General features: G+C 42.7%; 1 protein-coding gene across 1 annotated transcript in view; it reads right to left on the bottom strand.

The window, feature by feature from the left end:
• Window positions 1–1,687: 1,687 nt before the first annotated feature.
• Window positions 1,688–19,490, bottom strand: part of LOC146705110 (plasma membrane calcium-transporting ATPase 1-like) — a 37,877-nt gene continuing 20,074 nt past the window's right edge. The window contains exons 10-20 of the mRNA XM_085462697.1: window positions 19,393–19,490; window positions 19,081–19,318; window positions 18,048–18,227; window positions 16,591–16,678; window positions 14,524–14,630; window positions 14,166–14,357; window positions 8,248–8,461; window positions 7,096–7,307; window positions 6,897–7,004; window positions 3,596–3,775; window positions 1,688–2,961 (exon numbers count right to left, since the gene is read on the bottom strand). The exon at window positions 19,393–19,490 is cut by the window's right edge and continues 144 nt beyond it. Of these exons, the coding sequence (XP_085318823.1) occupies window positions 2,578–2,961; window positions 3,596–3,775; window positions 6,897–7,004; window positions 7,096–7,307; window positions 8,248–8,461; window positions 14,166–14,357; window positions 14,524–14,630; window positions 16,591–16,678; window positions 18,048–18,227; window positions 19,081–19,318; window positions 19,393–19,490 (2,001 nt within the window). The 3' untranslated portion in view covers window positions 1,688–2,577. The remainder of the gene's footprint in view (window positions 2,962–3,595; window positions 3,776–6,896; window positions 7,005–7,095; window positions 7,308–8,247; window positions 8,462–14,165; window positions 14,358–14,523; window positions 14,631–16,590; window positions 16,679–18,047; window positions 18,228–19,080; window positions 19,319–19,392) is intronic.

The raw sequence follows: 19,490 nt of genomic DNA, 5'->3' as shown, positions 1-19,490 counted from the left end.
TTTTGGGTTTTGTCTTTGGGATGAACCAGTTTCTGTCTGAGCGTGTTGCTGGGTCTGAAGTACACTGGAATGTCGTGTTTGGAGAAAACTCTCCTGAGTTTCTCTGATACGCCGGCTACATAGGGGATGACAATGTTGTTGCGTCTGTCCTTCTTATCCTCCCTCGCTGGTGTCCTGATCTTCTTTTCTGTGAATCTTTGCTGACTTTACAAACGCCCAATTAGGATAACCGCATGTTTTAAGTGCTTCCTTTACATGTGTGTGTTCCTTCTTTTTCCCTTCAGGTTTAAAGGGAACATGTTCTGCCCGGTGGTGTAGGGTCCTAATTACTCCAAGTTTGTGTTCCAAAGGGTGATGGGAGTCAAAGAGGAGGTACTGGTCCGTGTGTGTGGGCTTCTGGTAAACTTCGATGTTGAGTTTGCCGTTCTCTTCAATGTGCACAGCGCAGTCCAGGAAAGGCAGACAGTTGTCCTTTGTGTCTTCCCTGGTGAACTTGATGTTTTTATCCACAGCGTTAATTTGCGCAGTGAAGGATTCCACTTCTTGTGTTTTGATTTTGACCCAGGTGTCGTCTACATATCTGTACCAGTGGCTGGGTACTGTTCCTTTGAAAGAGCCAAGAGCCTTTCTCTCCACTTCTTCCATGTAAAGGTTGGCTACAATATGTCTGTGAAGGTTCTCAGTCATCCAGGTCATCGTAGTCAAAGGATGGCTACAATAGGTGACACGGGGGAGCCCATGGCACAGACACGTTTTTGTCTGTAGAAGCCTTCATTGTATTTGAAGTATGTTGTGGTAAGGCAGAGGTCTAACAGTGTGCGAATCTGATCGTGTGTGAAGTTGGTCCTGCCCTCCAAGGAGCTGTCTTCTTGTAGTCGTTTTCTGACAGTCTCCACTGCCTCCGTGGTGGGTATGCAAGTGAAGAGAGAGACTACGTCAAAGGACACCATGGTTTCATCTGGATCCAGGGTAAGTTTCTGGACCTTGTCGTTGAAGCCGTGGAGTTCTTGATGTGATGTGGGGTGTTCACCACAAGAGGTGCCAGGATGGTAGAAAGGTGTTTTGAAATGTTGTAAGTTGCTTCCCTGAGCAAAGACCACAACATCACTATATTACCAGCTGATAAGGGAAGGTGCACTGTGGTCCGATGACCTGGATGACTGAGAACCTTCACAGACATGCTATAGGATAGAGTGAAATATGGCAAGATGAAAATATGAGCTTTATTTTTACACTGAACATGTTTTATTTGTTTGTTTTGTTTGTCAAATTTCCCCCATTTTTATTTTTTGCAATTGTAATGTTATCCTTGAAATATTACATTTTTATAACCTTATTTACATGTTTGTATTTTTTCTAAAATATTGTAAAGAATCGTCTTTTTGCAAAAAACAAAACAACAAAACAAAACATACATATTTCAGTAGCATTACCTTTTTTTTAATCCCACTTTTTCTTTGTTAAATTTTTGACACATAGATGAAGAATGATGACAACATTTCAGTGCTGTGCTGTCACATACTGTCTAACGACATATCTTAGGAAATGTGTGTGAAGTAAAGCCTGAGACTGGAAGGCTCTATAATCCAGTGAATTCATTGTGAAAATTTTTGAAAAGACTTTTGATAACTGCTACAGCTCTTCTTTTGTCTGACGTAATCCATCCATCCATCCATCTTCATTCATCCGCTTTGTCCGGGGCCGGGTCGCGGGGGCAGCAGCCTAAGCAAAGAGGCCCAGACCTCCCTCTCCCCAGCCACCTCCTCCAGCTTATCCAGGGGAATACCAAGGCGTTCCCAGGCCAGCCGAGAGATATAATCTCTCCAGCGTGTCCTGGGTCTGCCCCGGGGCCTCCTCCCGGTGGGACATGCCTGGAACACCTCACCCAGGAGGCGCCCAGGGGGCATCCTTGTCAGATGCCCGAACCACCTCAGCTGGCTCCTTTCGATGTGGAGCAGCAGCTGCTCTACTCTGAGCCCCTCCCGGATGGCCGAACTTCTCACCCTGTCTGACGTAATGCTTTACCAAAGTTATCCAGCTCTCAATGTCTATTTTTTGAAACTTTTAATAACTGTTTTTGTAACTTTTTCAATCTAAAACCACACTAAAATAAAATTCAACATTAAACACCTCCCTCAAAACTTTCTCTCTACAACACAAAATACTAAACATTTCAGTGACAGATCCTTAACAAAAAACTAACATGAACCATCACTACCGGCTCCCATCAGCTGGTCTGCTGAAAAACTGTAACATCCCACATTTAAAACTACATTAACAGAATATGTACACAATCAGAACTGATTACTCATTGTTCCCTGCACAAACAACATTCTCCTAAGTAACAAGAAGTTCATTTCTATTAAAAAAGGAAACAGTCTGTGTGAGTCGCTGTCACAGAACAAAAGCACATCTGGAAACATTTCTGCAGATGAACTCTTGGTTGGAACAATTTGGTGAGTCTCTTTTTAATTTTTTCCCGTCCATGGCTCCCAGAAGAACCAGAATTCTGACCATAAAAAACACAGTACGAACATACTTTAGTAACAGGAGGTGTTCAGGTAGGAGGGAGGGGCTTCAGAGTGAGGTTTCCAGACTGTGCAAGGGGCTTCCTGGACAGGGTGGTAGTCCTGCTGAGTTGGGAGGGACCAGTGCAGACCTGGAGATGTCCTTATGTAACGGGATGACACGGTCCAACGCGTTGTTGTTCTCGTTGGGGGTGAAGGGGAGAGGCGGCTGGCTGGACAATCCAGTAAGTGGCGGTGGGATGAAAATAGAGTTTCGTTTGGTAGGGGGATCATCTTCACTCTCATTTTCATCGATGAGGGGGATCTGAGGTTCTGAGTCTTCAATACGGAACTCGGGATGATTCATGAAGTTGTGAATGGAACTGCGAGATTCAGGTGTCTCCAGACCTTCATAGGGAGACACACTGTCCCTGAAGGCCTTCACCACACGGATCTGGGAGATCAGAGACAGTGAGTCAACTCAGGTAGATCATTTACAGCAGCAGTCCCCAACCTGTTTTGTGCCACGGACCGGTTTGTGCCTGACAATATTTTCATGGACCGGCCTTTAAGGTGTCGCGGATAAATACAACAAATTAAAACTAGTACCGGTACCGAAAAAAATAAGATTTATTCATAACACACGTGAAAAGACCCAGGAAAACTGAGTTAACGATAAAAACGATAACAAAATAACCAATAAAACCCCTGAAAACCATACATTTCACACCCAATCCTCAACTCTCGCGGCCCGGTACCAAACGACTCACGTACCAGTTCCGGTCCGTGGCCCGGGGGTTGGGGACCGCTGATTTACAGGACATTCAACCACATAGATTCTGACTGTTGATCAAAATAAGCCCAAACATAAGGTCCTACATCATTCAATCACTTTATTTCCTGTCTGACAGATTTACTCTGTAGTTTAAACTTCACAAATTGATGACATCACGATTTCTGATGGTAACAGTGGTTCAACAACCAGTTGAAATTTAAATCTCCTCAGGAATTTTTAACCAGATAATTATACAAAAGATATCTGGCAAAACACATGAGACACAAATGTATCTTTAAGCCTGAAATCGTACCTGTGTCTGGATGCGGCTCAGGCCGCGGCACCACAGGATGTGGCCATTGCTTAGCTCGAGGTCTCCGTGGTCAACCACATCATTACCCTCATCGGACCCATCAGGGATCTCTTCCTGCAGTGTGGCATGACCTGCTGTCTTCAGAAACGTCAGCCACTTTGTCGGGACACTTGACACCAACTGACAAAATTAAAAAAAATATTGCACCTGTCAAAGATAGCAGCAGCGCATCCTGGACACCTCAATATGAAGATTTAATGCAACCATTGTCTCATGATGATTATCTGCAAAGAGGTCATTATTTCTTCATTCATCCATCCATCCATTCTCTTATTTATTTTGTTTATTCAAGTATTGTGGTATTGAGCATCCTACTCTTGTGGTCTATTATTGATGCATTTACTAGTCTGTTTTTTTTATTTCTGTTAACATAATGTAGGCTCAGGTAAAATTATGCCCATCACACTGAGGCGGGCAATGTTTACCAGTGAGTGTGAGTCTTTTTGAATGTGAGTTGTTCTTTTAACTTTATTTCTTTTTAACACCACTCCCATTGTAAAAGACAAAGAGTTCCTAATGATTCACCTGATTGATTCACCGTACTTTAGTTTCAGTTGATAGTTCTTCGACACATTATGCAGATGTCATAGGCATGAAGTCATAGTGGTTATTTCTTTAAGGTCTGTTGGAAGCTTTAGTTACTGTTGGAATGTTTAAACCATTTCTAAACCATCTCGCAAGTCAGATTGTTTGAGCAGAGGAGGGATAGTGGATATACTGGACAAAGGAAACTGAATGGCTGTAGCTCAGGCGGTACAGCAGGTCATCTACTGATTGGAAGGTTGGTGGTTTGATTCCTGGCTTCCCCTAGACTGCATGCCAAATATCCTTGGGCAAGATACTAACCCCAGATTGCTCTCCGATGCATCCATCGGAGTATGAATGTTAGTTAGAAAATGTGCTGGTGCGAATGGGTGTGAATGGGTGAATGCACAAGTTGTGTAAAGTGCTTTGAATGCTCAGAAGAGTAGAAAAGCGCTATATAAGAACCAGTCCATTTACCATTTACCATGAATATGGAGCTATTAGCTAACAACACTGAGAAGATTCATGGATGTAGTGAAAGAGGACATCCACTGGGTTGATGTATCAGAAAAGGATACTAGGAATAAAATGAGAGGCATAAAGCGATCTGCTGTGGCTGGTCTTCTTTGGGACCAGCCAAAAGAAGAAGAAGGAATTGATTCGCAGCACTTGGCTCCTACTTGTCAATTTCTATGAAAGCAATAAGGGTAAACTTCATACAGTGCTTCTGTGTTTTGGCTTAGTTTAATCATGATATAGTGTAATATGTAATATGTAGCACCTTGGTTCCTGGAGGAACGTTGTTTCGCCTCACTGTGTATTTTTAAACTGTATATGGTTGAAGTGACAATAAAGTTGAACTTGAACTTGAACTTGAACTATGTCATGTATCGCTGTTCTTCGTCAAGTTTGTATTTAAATAATTTTTTAAACCAACTGAGGACCAGATTACAGATTATGCAGATACACGTTGAAAATTGGAAAAAAAAACCCAAAACAACACAGCTTTATTCCCAGCAATACAAAAACTAAACTGGGAGAAAGGAGAGACACACAACCATGAGGGAGATCGCAACACAGGACTGAGCGAGATGCTGAGATAAATACATAGAAGGATAACGGGGGAAGTGAGGACCCGCAAGGAACACAGCTGCTACAAATGAACATGACGCCACAGGGGAAGCAAAATAAAATACGCTGAACATGGGAACACGAGACCTTCACAATAAAACAGGAAACTGGGGAACATGACACAGGAGTGGAGGATGGATAAAAATTATGGAATAAAACACAAGGAGGGGAAACAAGGCACAAGAACGCATACAAACACATAAACACAAATGCACAGAGGGAGACACAGAGGGCAACGACACAAGGGAAAAATATTAAATAATCAAGGAACTAAACTGGGACTAGGGATGGGTACCGGTGTCCGGTGCCATGATGGCACCGGTTCTGACATAAACGGTAGTAACCAGACCGAAAAGCAGCGCACATTTCGGTGCTTTATTTCGGTGCTTTTTTTTCCTGAGCTGTGATACACTTTAGATTCTAGCCAATCATTTTACGTTTCCGAGGATAGTAGGCGGGGCCAGGTACGTACGTTCTGTTAGAGCAGAGCTACAGATTAAAAATGCCCAAGGCGAAGCGGTCAAAAGTCTGGCTGTACTTCACAGCAAAATATGCAAACTCAGCAGCCTGCAACAAGTGCTTTAAGCTGATACTGTGATACTGTCAAAGGAGGTAACACCTCGAATCCGATTAAACAGCTGGCGACGCATAGCGTTTTTTTTAAAAGCCGAGAAATGCGCCGTATTTGATAGCTTGCTGCGAGACCTCACACCGTGCACGTCGGGTGGGTTGCCAGTTATCGGACCCGGAGCAACATCCCCCAAAAACCCGAAGAATAGAGTCCTGGCCCCTAGCCCTGCCAGTGTAGCAGAAATGATGAGGATGATGCAGCAGCAGCCGTTCTTCTCTGTGTGAGTAGCTTCATGTTGTTCGTGTGTAATTTACGTTGAGCAGGCTAACCACGTTATTAAATTAATGCATGTAAGGTGAACTAGCAAACACCGTCGTAGTTACATGCGGCTGTCTTCTTGTTTGATGGCAGATACTCCCTTCACCCCGGCCAAAAAGGCAAAAATGACCAAAGAAAAAGTGGGAAACAGCTAAACATGAGAGGTTTTTGGACAAAGTTTGTGTTTTTTCCATTGTTTAAGCACTGCTTCCAGCCAAGAGTGATGCCATATATGCCCCATAGCTGCAGAAAAGGCTAACATTGTTATCTTTTTACAAAAAAAACAGCTGAACATGAGAGGTTTTTGGCCAAAGTTTGTGTTCTCCATTCTTTAAGCACCGGTTCGAGCACCGTTTAAGCACCGGCACCGTTTCAAAAGTACCGATTTGGCACCGGCATCGGATAAAACCTAAACGATCCCCATCCCTAACTGGGACCATAAAAAACTCAAAACAGGATAACCAAGCACTATGGAAATAAACGTAAGACTAGCAACGAGAACTTACAGTATACATAGATCATAATACAAAATAACAAAAACACAGGAAAACTCAAAACGCTGGGTCAAATGACCCAGGACCATGACAATGTCCTGATACAAAAAACCTTAGAAATAAAAAAGTGTACTTTCTTTTTAAATAATCGTAACAGCAATCAATTTAAAAAATTTTCATTTTAGCAAAAACAGTTTCTTACCTGTCCCCACAGCAGACTGCCGAGGCCCAAGAAGATGCACCAAAGCCATTGCTCAAGGGTTAGGTCCACACAGCTAAAAGGTTTACCTCCAAACTGTACGATTATGAACTACAAGAGGACAGAGCAACAACATTATATGAAAATTCTTTTAATTCCATCGAGCCTGAACAGGCTGACGACTTCTTTTTTCCAGGGTTACCTGTGAGACGAAGGTTCCGAAGATGATGGAACAGAAGATGGGGTTTCTGAAGACACCCTCAAAAACGTTTCTCTCTCCATGGATCTTGCGGGCATTAAACTCATTGAAGATCTGCATGAGGACAAAAGTATTGAACACGATGGTATAGTGCTCAGAGGGCGGGGCGTGAAGCGGGGCATTCCTGCCACTGTCGATGTCAAACAGCGTCTCACCTGTAAGGAGGATCAAAGGTCACTGAACATGAAGTCTGTATATTTTTCAAAAATGTTAATTTAAAAAAAAAAAAAGTAAATACTAAGACATTTTCAAGCAATACTTTAGTGACATTTGCCACACAAAACCTATTAAAATCCCTTTAAGAATCAGCTTTCGTAAAGTTTGTTTACAAGGACAACAAACTACAAAAAGACACAAGATTATTACATATATGGACGTAATGTAAAATACAGTACAAAGATGTGTGACTGAAGGGAGTGCTGTGATAAACACTCAGCATCAACATTCATCTTGGCTGATCTGATCACACGTGGAGAGCCCTAAGTGTGTCAGTTCACACCTGGCATTGGAAGGTATCTTCACATTTGGAACTGAAGCTGACATTCATGTTCTGTATGCAAATAAACATGCATTATTAATGCATTACTTCCATTAGCAAAAGCTGTCCTGTTATATCCTTCCGCACCTACCAACCCACCAACTACAGTCGGGTTATGGAACTAATAATCCAGTTATTATTACCAGACCCGCAACCTGACCCAAAATTAAACCAAGTCATTCATCTTACTGCACTTTATTATTGCTTGTGCAGTAATAAAGTGCCCAGATCACCTTTATACATTGTTAAAAGAATATGGTCATATGTACCCAAACAATCTGGATCAAACTGCTTCCTCAGGATAACTTGGGTGTATTTACACCTGTATCTGTATCTTTCCCATTTTGATTGGTCCTGATTTGACTTACGCTGTGTCACCACTATTGCTGCAGTCACCTTAAGTTATAAATTAATGTGCATGTCATTAAGTGAAATAAGTATTTCATACCCTACAAACCAGCCAGAATTATGGACGGGGCCATGTACTATAAAATCTCCTAATATGGCGACCCTAACAAAGAAGGGTAAAACTGGTCTTGTGTGATGTGTTCACTGACCAGCAAAGAGTAGGGTGAAGATTATGGTCAGCTGGTAGACGCCATGTCCCAGAATGTTCTTCATCATGGTGCGGGAGATGAGCGGCTTCTTGCGGCCGTATGGGTTCCTGAGCAGCAGTGCCTCAGTCGGTGGCTCCGTGGCAAGGGCCAGCGAAGCAAATGTGTCCATGATGAGGTTCACCCATAACATCTGCACAGCTTTCAGAGGAGAGTCCTGGAAACATTTTTTGTATGGTATTTAGAAGAGGAAAATCATCCGTTAAATCCAAAAAGCATAAACAGACAGAAAAGGCACCTATGAATAAACATTTACAAACAGAATTTCAAATTATGGTTTTGATTATATACACAAAGCATTAATTAAAAATATTAGGATGGGAATTGGTATTGAGAATTTAGTTTGTTAATTCTCAGGAATTTTCTTTCCAAGCTCCTTAGACAATTCTCGGGAAGGATATTGATTGTGATGTTCTTCATGTAAGCATTCAACATTCAAGAGGTTCCAATGCCTTTAGTAGTTTAGAACTCACGTTGTAAACCCATAACCATCTCTGCAATAACTTAAGCTTTAAACGTTGCTAAACTCTGATAGGTGCATGGAAGTAATATCATGTCTACTAATTTCTACTCATCCAACCAAAATAAAATGTTCACCCAGTTTGCCTGAATCATTTTCAAGTGATCTCGTCTGGTTGTTGAAGTCAAAATAAAGTCAACTCAAGTACTTCTGTACTTATTTCTATAGGACATTTAAAACAAGCTTACCTGACCAAAATTATACACAACGGTCACTAAGTCACGAATAAATATGCACTAAAATACACAAAACCATAAACCTCAATTGTAAAAACCATACCTCAAAATCTTCTCATTCTGAATTTATGATGTAAAATGCGATATATGCTATATTTTATATGTTATATTTTATATGTGGCTGCACATATGTGGCAGACACAGTCCAAACCACCAGTATGTCAGGGGTCTGCCCCAAGGTCATCATCCTTCTTTTATTGTGGATTAGTAGTAGCTGTACTCTGAGTCCCTCACAAATGACTGAACACTTCACTACATCTCTAAGGGAGATCCCAGACACCCTTCAGGGAAAGCTAATTTCCCACTTAAATCTATGATCTCATTCTTTTTGACACCGTCCATAGTTTGTGTCCATGGGGCAGGGTAAGAATGTTATTGCACTCTGCAGTCACATGCTTCACCACAACAGGCAATAGGCATCTACAACATTGCAGATGCTACACCTGTTTTTCAGTCCACTTCCCACTCTTTTATTTCTTCGCCTGTAAACAAGAGCCCAAGATACTTGAACTCCTCTGGGGAGGCTGTAGCTCAGGAGACAGAGTGGGTCCAATCCCTGGTGGTCCAATCCCTGTCTGCTTCAGTCTGCATGCCAAAGAAACTAACCCCAAGTTGCTGTGTGAATGTTAGATAGAAAGAGCTTACAAAGAAAGTACTTGTGTGAATGGGTGAATAAGGCAAGTTGTATAAAGTGCTTTGAGTGCTCAAATAGAGTAGAACTAGCACTATATAAGAGGTGCAGTGCATTTACCCAGAGGAGGCTCTCCAGCTGAGAACCATTGGTCTCAGAATTTGATGTGCTAATTGTCACCCCAGTCACTTTATACTCACTGCAAGGTATTGACCCAGGTAGTGTTCAGTAAGAGTAATAGAATTGTACCATCTGCAAAATGGAACTGGCCATGTCTGATACTTGGCTGCACTTAGAAATTCTTTCCATAAAGGTTACAAAGAGTACAAGTGACAAAGGGCTCTTTCTTATGCTTACATCTCCTATATAATATATCCAGTTATACAGGACGTATGGGATACTTCTGGCTCTGGATACTCTTGTTAATCTATTCACACAAGCACCTTTTCTATGTCTGAGTGCTTTCTAATGTTCATATACATTCACATTTTAATGAACATATCAGAAAAAACAGTGTTAAGTATCTTGCCCAAGGATACTTTGGTATGCCAACTGCAACAGCCAGGTATCAATCCACCAATCTTCCAATTAGTAAATAACCTGCTCTACCTCCTGAGCCCCACCCATCCCTTACCCCAGATGAGAGCTATGGCTTATGATCGCAATTCCTGGTGCAAGGTGCACTTAAAAGCACCCACATAGTTAGACATGATATTAGCTAGGCACAGAAGTCCAATAACAGCACCACTTGGGTTCAGATCCAGCAGGCCATTCCTCCCTGTCACGCCCGCAGAAGTGCCCGCAGAAGTACCAGCTGAAATTTGGAGGAAAACACATCGGGGATGCAGAGGTCAAGGACAGAAGAGAAGAAAAAAGGTGACGGTGAGACAGCGGAGGCTCGAAGCGAGGAGGAGGTTTAAACCGTGTCTGCCGTCTATCGTGATGGGAAATGTGCGATCGTTGGCAAGTAAAATCGACGAGCTCTCAGCACTGGTACGGAGTCAGAGGGAATACCGAGAGTGTAGCCTGATGTGTTTCACCGAATCATGGCTGCACCAGGTCATTCCCGATGAGAATGCTTCCGTGGAAGGCTTCCACACTGTTCGGGCGGACAGGGACAGCATCGCTAGCGGTAAGCGTAAAGGAGGTGGGCTTGCTGTTTTAGTTAACAACCGGTGGTGTAACCCTGCCAACATAACAATCAAAGAAAGGATTTGTTGCCCGGACACTGAACTGTGTGCTGTTGGACTCAGGCCGTATTATTTACCCAGGGAATTCTCTCACGTCATCTTGGTGGCTGTTTATGTTCCCCCCTCTGCTAACCCCACAGCTGCATGTGACACTATCCACTCTGCCATAGCTCGGCTACAGACTCAGCACCCGAGTGCCTTTATTGTGATCTCGGGTGACTTCAACCATGTATCACTGGACAATACACTACCAACATTCAAACAATATGTGGACTGTCCCACCAGGGGAGAGAAAACTTTAGACTTACTGTATGCTAACGTCAAGGATGCATACAGCTCCTCCTCCCTCCCCCCACTTGGTAGGTCAGATCATAACCTGATTCACCTCACCCCCCGCTATGTGCCAATTGTGAGGAGGGAACCTGTGACCACCAGGACTGTTAGGAGGTGGTCAGAGGAGGCAATAGCGGAACTACAGGGCTGTTTCGAGGTGACCGACTGGGAAACACTCTGTGAGCCTCACGCCGAGGACATCAATGGGCTTACTGAGTGTATCACAGACTACATAACTTTCTGCACCGACTCCATTGTTCCAGCTCAGACTGTTCATTGTTACCCAAATAACAAGCCGTGGGTGACTAAGGACATCAAAGCCCTCCTCAACAACAAGAAGAGGGCTTTCAGAGGGGGCAACAAAGAGGAGGTGAGGAAGGTCCAGGTGTTACTAAAGGACAAGATCAGAGAGGCTAAGGACAATTACAGGAGGAAGCTGGAGTGGAAACTCCAGCAGAACAGCATGAGAGAGGTGTGGAGGGGCATGAAGACCATCACTGGATTCAGGCCAACCAACAGCAGGGGAGCTGAGGGAGGTGAGAATAGAGCCGACGAGTTGAATCTGTTTTTCAATAGATTCGACACCACAGTGTCTGCTCCCACCCCCACAACCTCACCTGCAGTCAGCCTGGAATCCAGAACCACACCACTGTGCCAGCCTCTCTCTTCACATGTTGCCTCCTGTGAGATTCCTGACACCCCTCCCCCACCCATCACCTTCACTCAATACCAGGTTGAGATGCAAATGAGGAGACTTCACTCAGGCAAGTCTGCTGGACCAGACGGAGTGAGTCCCCTTGTCCTCAAGGCCTGTGCCCCCCAGCTGTGTGGAGTCTTTCATAAACTGTTTATGCTGAGTCTGAGTCTGCAGAGGGTCCCGGTGATGTGGAAGACATCATGCCTCGTCCCTGTACCAAAGACGCCTCGTCCCAGTGGCCCCCAGGATTACAGGCCCGTGGCACTGACCTCCCACATCATGAAGACCCTGGAAAGGCTCATCCTGGACCAGCTGCGACCCATAGTAAGACCACATCTGGATCCCCTTCAGTTCGCTTATCAGCCTCGTCTCGGAACAGAGGACGCCATCATCTACCTGCTCAATCGTGTCTACACCCATCTGGACCAGCCGGCGAGCACTGTGAGGGTCATGTTTTTTGACTTTTCCAGTGCTTTCAACACCATCAGGCCGACCCTCCTGGGTGATAAGTTAGCAGCGATGCAGGTGGATGCTTCTCTGGTGTCCTGGATTGTTGATTACCTGACAGGAAGACCACAGTATGTACGTCTCCCACAGTGTGTGTCTGACAAGGTGATTAGCAACACAGGGGCACCACAGGGGACTGTCCTCTCCCCCTTCCTCTTCACCCTCTACACCACAGACTTCAGCCACTGCACAGAGACCTGCCATCTTCAGAAGTTTTCTGATGACTCTGCGGTGGTTGGATGCATCAGCAGGGATGATGAGACAGAGTACCGGGCTGTGGTCGACTCCTTTGTCACGTGGTGTGAGCAGAATCATCTGCAGCTCAACGTGGCAAAGACCAAGGAACTGATCGTGGACTTCAGGAAGACCAGGAAACACTTGACCCCTGTTTCAATCCAGGGGGTCAGTGTTGACATTGTGGAGGACTATAAATACCTTGGAGTACACATTGACAATAAACTGGACTGGGCTAAAAACACCACAGCACTTTACAGGAAGGGCCAGAGTCGTCTCTATTTTTTGAGGCGACTGAGGTCCTTCAACATCTGCCAGAAAATGCTGAGGATTTTCTATGAGTCTGTGGTGGCCAGTGCGATCCTCTATGCTGTTGCATGCTGGGGGAGCAGGCTGAGGGTCGCAGATGCCAACAGACTTAATAAACTGATCCGTAAGGCCAGCAATGTTGTGGGGATGGAGCTGGACTCCCTCAAGGTGGTGTCGGAGAGGCGGATGCTGTCCAAGATAAAGACAATGTTGGATAACACCTCCCACCCACTCCATGACATGTTGGTCAGTCACAGGAGCTCGTTCAGTGAGAGACTGAGATTACCGAAAAGCACCACTGAACGACACAGGAAATCATTCCTGCCTGTGGCCATCTCCCTGTACAACGCATCCACTTAACACACTGTTTGCTGCTACAACTACACGTTTCTTTTCCAACTATTTATTTATAAGTGACTTATGTATGTATGTATGTATATATATGTATATATTGTACTATTCTTAGTTAGCGTATTGTCTGTCTTGTCTTAATGTTGGTTTAAAATGGAGCACTGTAACAAAAAATAATTTCCCCCAGGGATCAATAAAGTATTCTGATTCTGATTCTGATTCTGATTCTTACAGGAGTCACAGTCATTACCCAAATAAGCATTAAGGTCCACCCGCAGGACAATGGAGTCCCCAGTAGGGGCACCTTCCAGGACCCCACCCAGGGATTCAAAAATACTCTGAGCTCTCATTAACTATATTGGCAGAAATGATTTAACAACCATTTAACAACCCAATGGTACACAACCACTTTCTTTCTATCTCACACACAGCAACTTGTCCCAGTTTAGTGACTGCCCACTAAACTGGGATATACAAATATACATAGTCTCCACCTCCAGTCCAGAGCTGAATAAAGTACAAAGCTTCTCCAAGCGACTGGTTCCAGAACTCGAGTGCTGAGCATACATTGAGGTAAACACAATTATATTTAGCTAGTATCTCTCACTCTCAAGCTCTGGGTCATTCTTCATCAAAGAAATGATATTTCATGCACCAAGAACTGTCCCACTTCTTGCAGTGGGGTTCACCCTCTATATTTATGCAGACCCAGTTGGGTTTTAGCCATTTTACTCCAAAGTATTTACAGAAATTCCAAGAAAATTGCATTTTAAAATTTAGCTAAATAAATGTACAGTACATATGGTTAAAGTCAGTCACAGATAGACAGTGGAGGTTTTCAGGTGGCTCTGACCTGGGTGATGCAGGCTCCGGTAAAGGCCACAGTGACAGCAACCACATTGACGGTGAGCTGGAACTGCAAGAATTTAGATATGCTGTCGTAGACATTCCTGCCCCACATAACAGCCTTAACAATGCTGCTGAAATTATCGTCTGTCAGGATGATGTCAGACGCCTCCTTAGCCACATCCGTCCCTGCGATGCCCTGCAGATCATAGCATGTATGCTAGTTTACGAACCTATCGTTATTATCAGTGCAAATAATATTCAATATTTAATAGCATTTAATATTAAACACCATTGCAAAAATGCTATAACAACATGTAACTAAATGTTAAAATACATTGACTTTTGATGACTGCTGAAGTTACCATAGCAAAGCCAACATCTGCTTTTTTTAGGGCAGGACCATCATTTGTTCCATCTCCAGTTACTGCAACAACCTGCCTCTGCTCAAAGACTGTGCTGTCAATAATTCCTGAAAAGACAAGTGATATGTGTTATAATCAGAGATGGGCAGTAACGCATTACTTGTAACGCGTTACTGTAATCGAATTACTTTTATCAAGTAACGAGTAAAGTAAGGGATTACTATTGCAAAAACGGTAATTAGATTACCGTTACTTTCCCGTAGGAACGCTGCATTACTGCGTTACTAAAACCGTGATTTTTTTTGCGAGAATGTCTCATGACAGTGACGTAAGCAAGTGCGACTTCGTGGCAACAGCTGTGTGCCGATCAACAGTGGATCATATATCGAGTGCGGGAGAGAGTATGAGCGTGCAGTGTTTAAAGCGTGGAAGCACTGACCTTACTTTAAGTTTGATTCCATAAAAAGTGACAAAAACATTAGCGTCTGCTGTGCGTGAGAAGAAAACTTCTTTTTACAGCGAAAAAACCCCCTAAACTTCCGAGCAAGCACAGAGTGTGCTACGACGTAATGGGAAATTCACAGAGAAACTCGCGGATTCTTCCACTGACCGCTGCGGCACACCTGCACCAGGGTAAACCTCCCTACGCCACTCCTGCTTTACAGGTGAAAATAGAGCAACAGGACCGCTAGTCTGTGACTTTATTTATTTTCTGCTGTGTTTTACTTGCATCTATTTGAAAGAGTGCGTGTAAACACACACCAAAATATATTTTATGTGCTGGAATGTGCAGAAAATAGGTTTAAATATTAAACAAATTTCTTCCAGTCAGAGAATGTTGCATATAATAAAATTTTTGCTTGATGCATAAAGTTAAAAGATTACAACTAATAAAACAAGTTTTAAAAAGGGACCTTTCCATTTGATTACATTTTGTATGATCGATTCAACCCGTTCTCACTCCCAAAGCGTAACATTTTACGCTAGGTGACAAATCGTCAACATATTACGTTTTCGGCTACCCACCACGTTCCTAAATGACGACCTCGGAAAAAAGAGGAAATATGAGAACCGTCTGGACTCCATCTACACATGTTCGCTCTTTTTCTTCAAATCGCTTAGAAACACGCTATTTAACATCATTATAGTCCTGGTTAAGATCAGGAATAAGGTTATGGTTAGGGCTAGGGATAAGGTTAGGTTTAGGGCTGGAATACAGGGCTGGAACGTCTATTACCGCGGGAGCGTCATTGCACTGGATTCCAGCCATAACCCGCCGCGTACCATAAGAACGCCAAAGGTCTCCTTTCGCGTTCCTCAGGAACGCCGCGGGACGTGACAAAACGTCAACATGTTACGCCTCGGGAGTGAGAACGGGCTCAATTATGTAGAAAAAGTAGAATTGGGCTGAAAGATCTATCGCTTTATTACCTATTCAGGTTGTAAATCGTGTTTTTAAAAAGTAACTAAGTAATTAATTACTTTTGAAAATAAGTAATCAGTAATTAGTTACTGATTACTTTTTTCAAGTAACTTGACCAACACTGGTTATAATGACTACACATTTTTGAGCATTAATAAGGTATGAGTAAATACTTTATTCATTATTTGTAAAGCATTACTCCTGATAGAATCCATTTTCAAAATTACGTTTTTAGAATGCTTAATCAATATTTCTTTGGATCTGGATGTAACTGATAAATGAAATGTTAAAAATGGGTGTTTGCTTTTCTTTTCTTTTGACTTTTAGAGGCTTGGTTACAAAACTAAATGCTTTACAAATAATGAATTCAATAATTACTAATACCTTACTAATGTTTAACAGTGCCAAAGGATCAACTTTAACATAAGCTGCCTTTCAATTTCTTTCCACATTTTCTTATATTTACTTTGTAAGGTTTAATTTCTATTGCTTTTAATATTCATATTTATGTAACTCAAAATGAACCTTCTTGTGTACAAATTTTCCTGTAAACATAAATTGTCCTTCTCTCAATGGTTCAATCTACCCCTTGTCACTAACTGTCTCCTGCCCCACCCCCCCTCTTTGATCCAGATGTGTCTAACCTTTGACCAAAGTGTGTTTGTCCGTTGGAGATGATCGAGCGAGGACTCGGAGCTTGGGCCAAATCTTATCAAGACGTTCCTGCTCAATCTGCAAAACAAAAAGAGAGAGAAGACCAAAAAAAAATCTATGTTTTAACGGCAGAATATTGATTTAAATCACTGTTTGTCCGACTAATTGTGCTGACCTTCCAACCAGATGCAGCATATGCTTCCTCACAATTTTCAAGGGGATGAGCAGATCATTGAGAGGGCCTCTACCATACCATAGAATAACTGTTGTTGTTCAGATAACTATCATTAACTGAGGCTATGTTGATCAAATCAAATTGAATTAAAGTTACAGAGGTAGGAAGTAAAAAAGTACAAATACTTTGTTACTGTAATTAAATAGAATTTTCATATATCTGTACTTCACATGAGTAGTTATTTTTTGTTGCATAAAAAGAGACGAACGAGGCAAAACTTTGTGCCATGGTCAGGGGTTAAAGTGGGCCAGTGTTTTTTTGTTTTTGGCACAACACCAGAACAACTGCAGTTGTCCTGCTACCCCTTCAAAAGAGTAGCAAGCATAAATAAATGCAGCTTCTATCAACTGTTTGTCTGTGCATTTTGTCACACAGTGCTTCTGCTGCCTTAAGGTCCAGCTGATTGTATTTCACAGGTGGAGAATGAGAGCTAACTTCACTCAGAGATGGAGAAAGAAAAGAAAGACAGGACAGAAGTGGAAGATCATAAGGTAAGGACTGCTCAGTGGCATAAAATGGAGATTTAAGATAAGATAAGATAACCTTTATTAGTCTCACACGTGGGAAATTTGTTAAATTTAAAGCTTACATATAAGTCCTCATGGGGGCAGGGATAGCTCAGTAGGTAGAGTGGTGGCCCCATGATCGGAAGGTCGGGGGTTCGATTCCCCTGAACAGCTACCCTGAGGTACCCCTGAGCAAGGTACCGTCCCTACACACTGCTCCCCGGGCGCCCAGTGGCTGCCCACTGCTTCACTGAGTGAATGGGTTAAATGCAGAGAGGGATTTTCCCCACGGGGACCAATAAAGTACACTTTCTTCTTCTCATGTTTTTAACATGTGACATCATGTTTTTCTCATACTGTGAAATGTGCAGCAAAACAAACTAATGCAGACAAACTGTGTTATTAAAGGCTTTATGAAAATACTCTGCTGTACCTTTGATTTAAAGTGAAGGACAGTGAAGAAAAGTGTGTGTGACTGGTGCTTAGTGGCAGCACTGGTTGGCTCACGAAGCATAAAAATGGAGAACAAACCAATAGACTAGTCCTTATCACATTTGTAACAGTGAGCCAGGCCATAATGGTAAGTAAATGCATAAATGCACATCTCACACAGCATTCTAATGTTTGTGTTTTTATTGTGTCACTTTTCTTATTTTCACAGTCATCTACTGATCAGTCAAATCCTCTTTCTTTATGTTTGTCTGACCTCTCCCATTTCATTGTGAATGCGTCGGTTGAACTCTTTGCCCTCCAAACACAGGAAATCATCTCCAGGATGCAAAATGCCACATTTAATGGCAATTGCACGGGCAGTATTGATATTGTCTCCAGTCACCATGCGAACAGTGATTCCAGCCCGCTGGCACTTTCTGATGGCTTCTGGAACCTATGGAGCAAAAGAAAAGAAAAAACATGCATCTAGTACGTGAGCTTGATTGGAACACTGAAAAAATAAAAGGTTCGAACAAAGAAAAATACTGACTGACTCACAGCTAGTTTTTGCAATAATCATAGTTTTACAAACAATGAAATGTTGCTGACAAAATACCGGTCCCATGGTGTCTACAGAGTTTCTGAATTATTGTAGCCAATGATCCAGTCTTTCAGACATCTGTACTTTAGCTCAGAGGTGTCAAACAATAGGACAGAATCTACCCAGCAAAGGCCCCAAACCAGACCACTGGATGGCTTTGGAAATTTTGAGGGAGGGCAGATTTGGGACTTTTAACCATATTTTCATTGGTTTTACAGTGTTTTGTTCTGATAAGGACATCCACAACAGCTATTCATATTACACCAAAGTAATTAACTAATAGATAAACAACATCAATTATAACACAGAGAAGTCCCTTTCTACTTTAGAAATTTCTATTTTTTACAGTGGGTCCTCGGGGGGGAAAGAGACATTGTATAGAAAGTGTAATTTTACATATTTATTTGTGCTGACAGATTTCCTGCATTTACTACAAAAGAATTTCTCTATCATGTAGAAAAACTGAGTTGTTCTGTTGAAATTCCACATTAAATGGGATTAATTGTGTAGTTAAATATGTTTACACTGACAGAAAGAGGAGTTTCTCTGGTTTGGCCCATTTAAGATCAAAGCTGGCCCACGATGTAAAATTACTTTGGCATCCTTGTCTTATTAAACATGCCACAATAATGTTAAAATAGACAGATCTTTGCTAATAGCCAATATTCTAAAGACTGGTTTGCCTGCTGTCTCTGTGTTGGCATACCTCAGGTCGTACTGGGTCCTCAATGCCAACTACAGCGATGCATGTGAGACCTGTTAGTATGTGGGCCTCATTGTCCCAGTCAGGCTCTCCATCAGACACAGGAAAATCTCTGTAGGCGAGGCAGATGGTCCTCAGTCCCTCAGACGCCATTGGCTCAACCACCTTTTTAACCAGATCATCTCGGTCGCGATGTTTGAAGACTTTGACATCACCACTGGCCGTCAAGATCTTACAACATCTGTAAACACAGAGATAGTCATGTGATCATCATCTTACTGTGTACGGCTGTGTGAGTACAAGCAGTAAACTTACTTCTTAAGCAGGATCTCAGAGGCACCCTTGCTGAACATTCGGTAGCTGCCATCATGGTTCTTTAGCACAGTGCTCATGGATTTTCTCACAGAGTTGAA

The sequence above is a fragment of the Copadichromis virginalis genome, linkage group LG7 (assembly GCF_057382275.1).
Source record: "Copadichromis virginalis isolate Kocher_CV1m ecotype Utaka linkage group LG7, C_Virginalis_male_GT1.1, whole genome shotgun sequence".
NCBI lineage: Eukaryota > Metazoa > Chordata > Actinopteri > Cichliformes > Cichlidae > Copadichromis > Copadichromis virginalis.
Note: the sequence above shows the minus strand (reverse complement) of the source record. Positions and strands in the feature narration are given on the sequence as shown.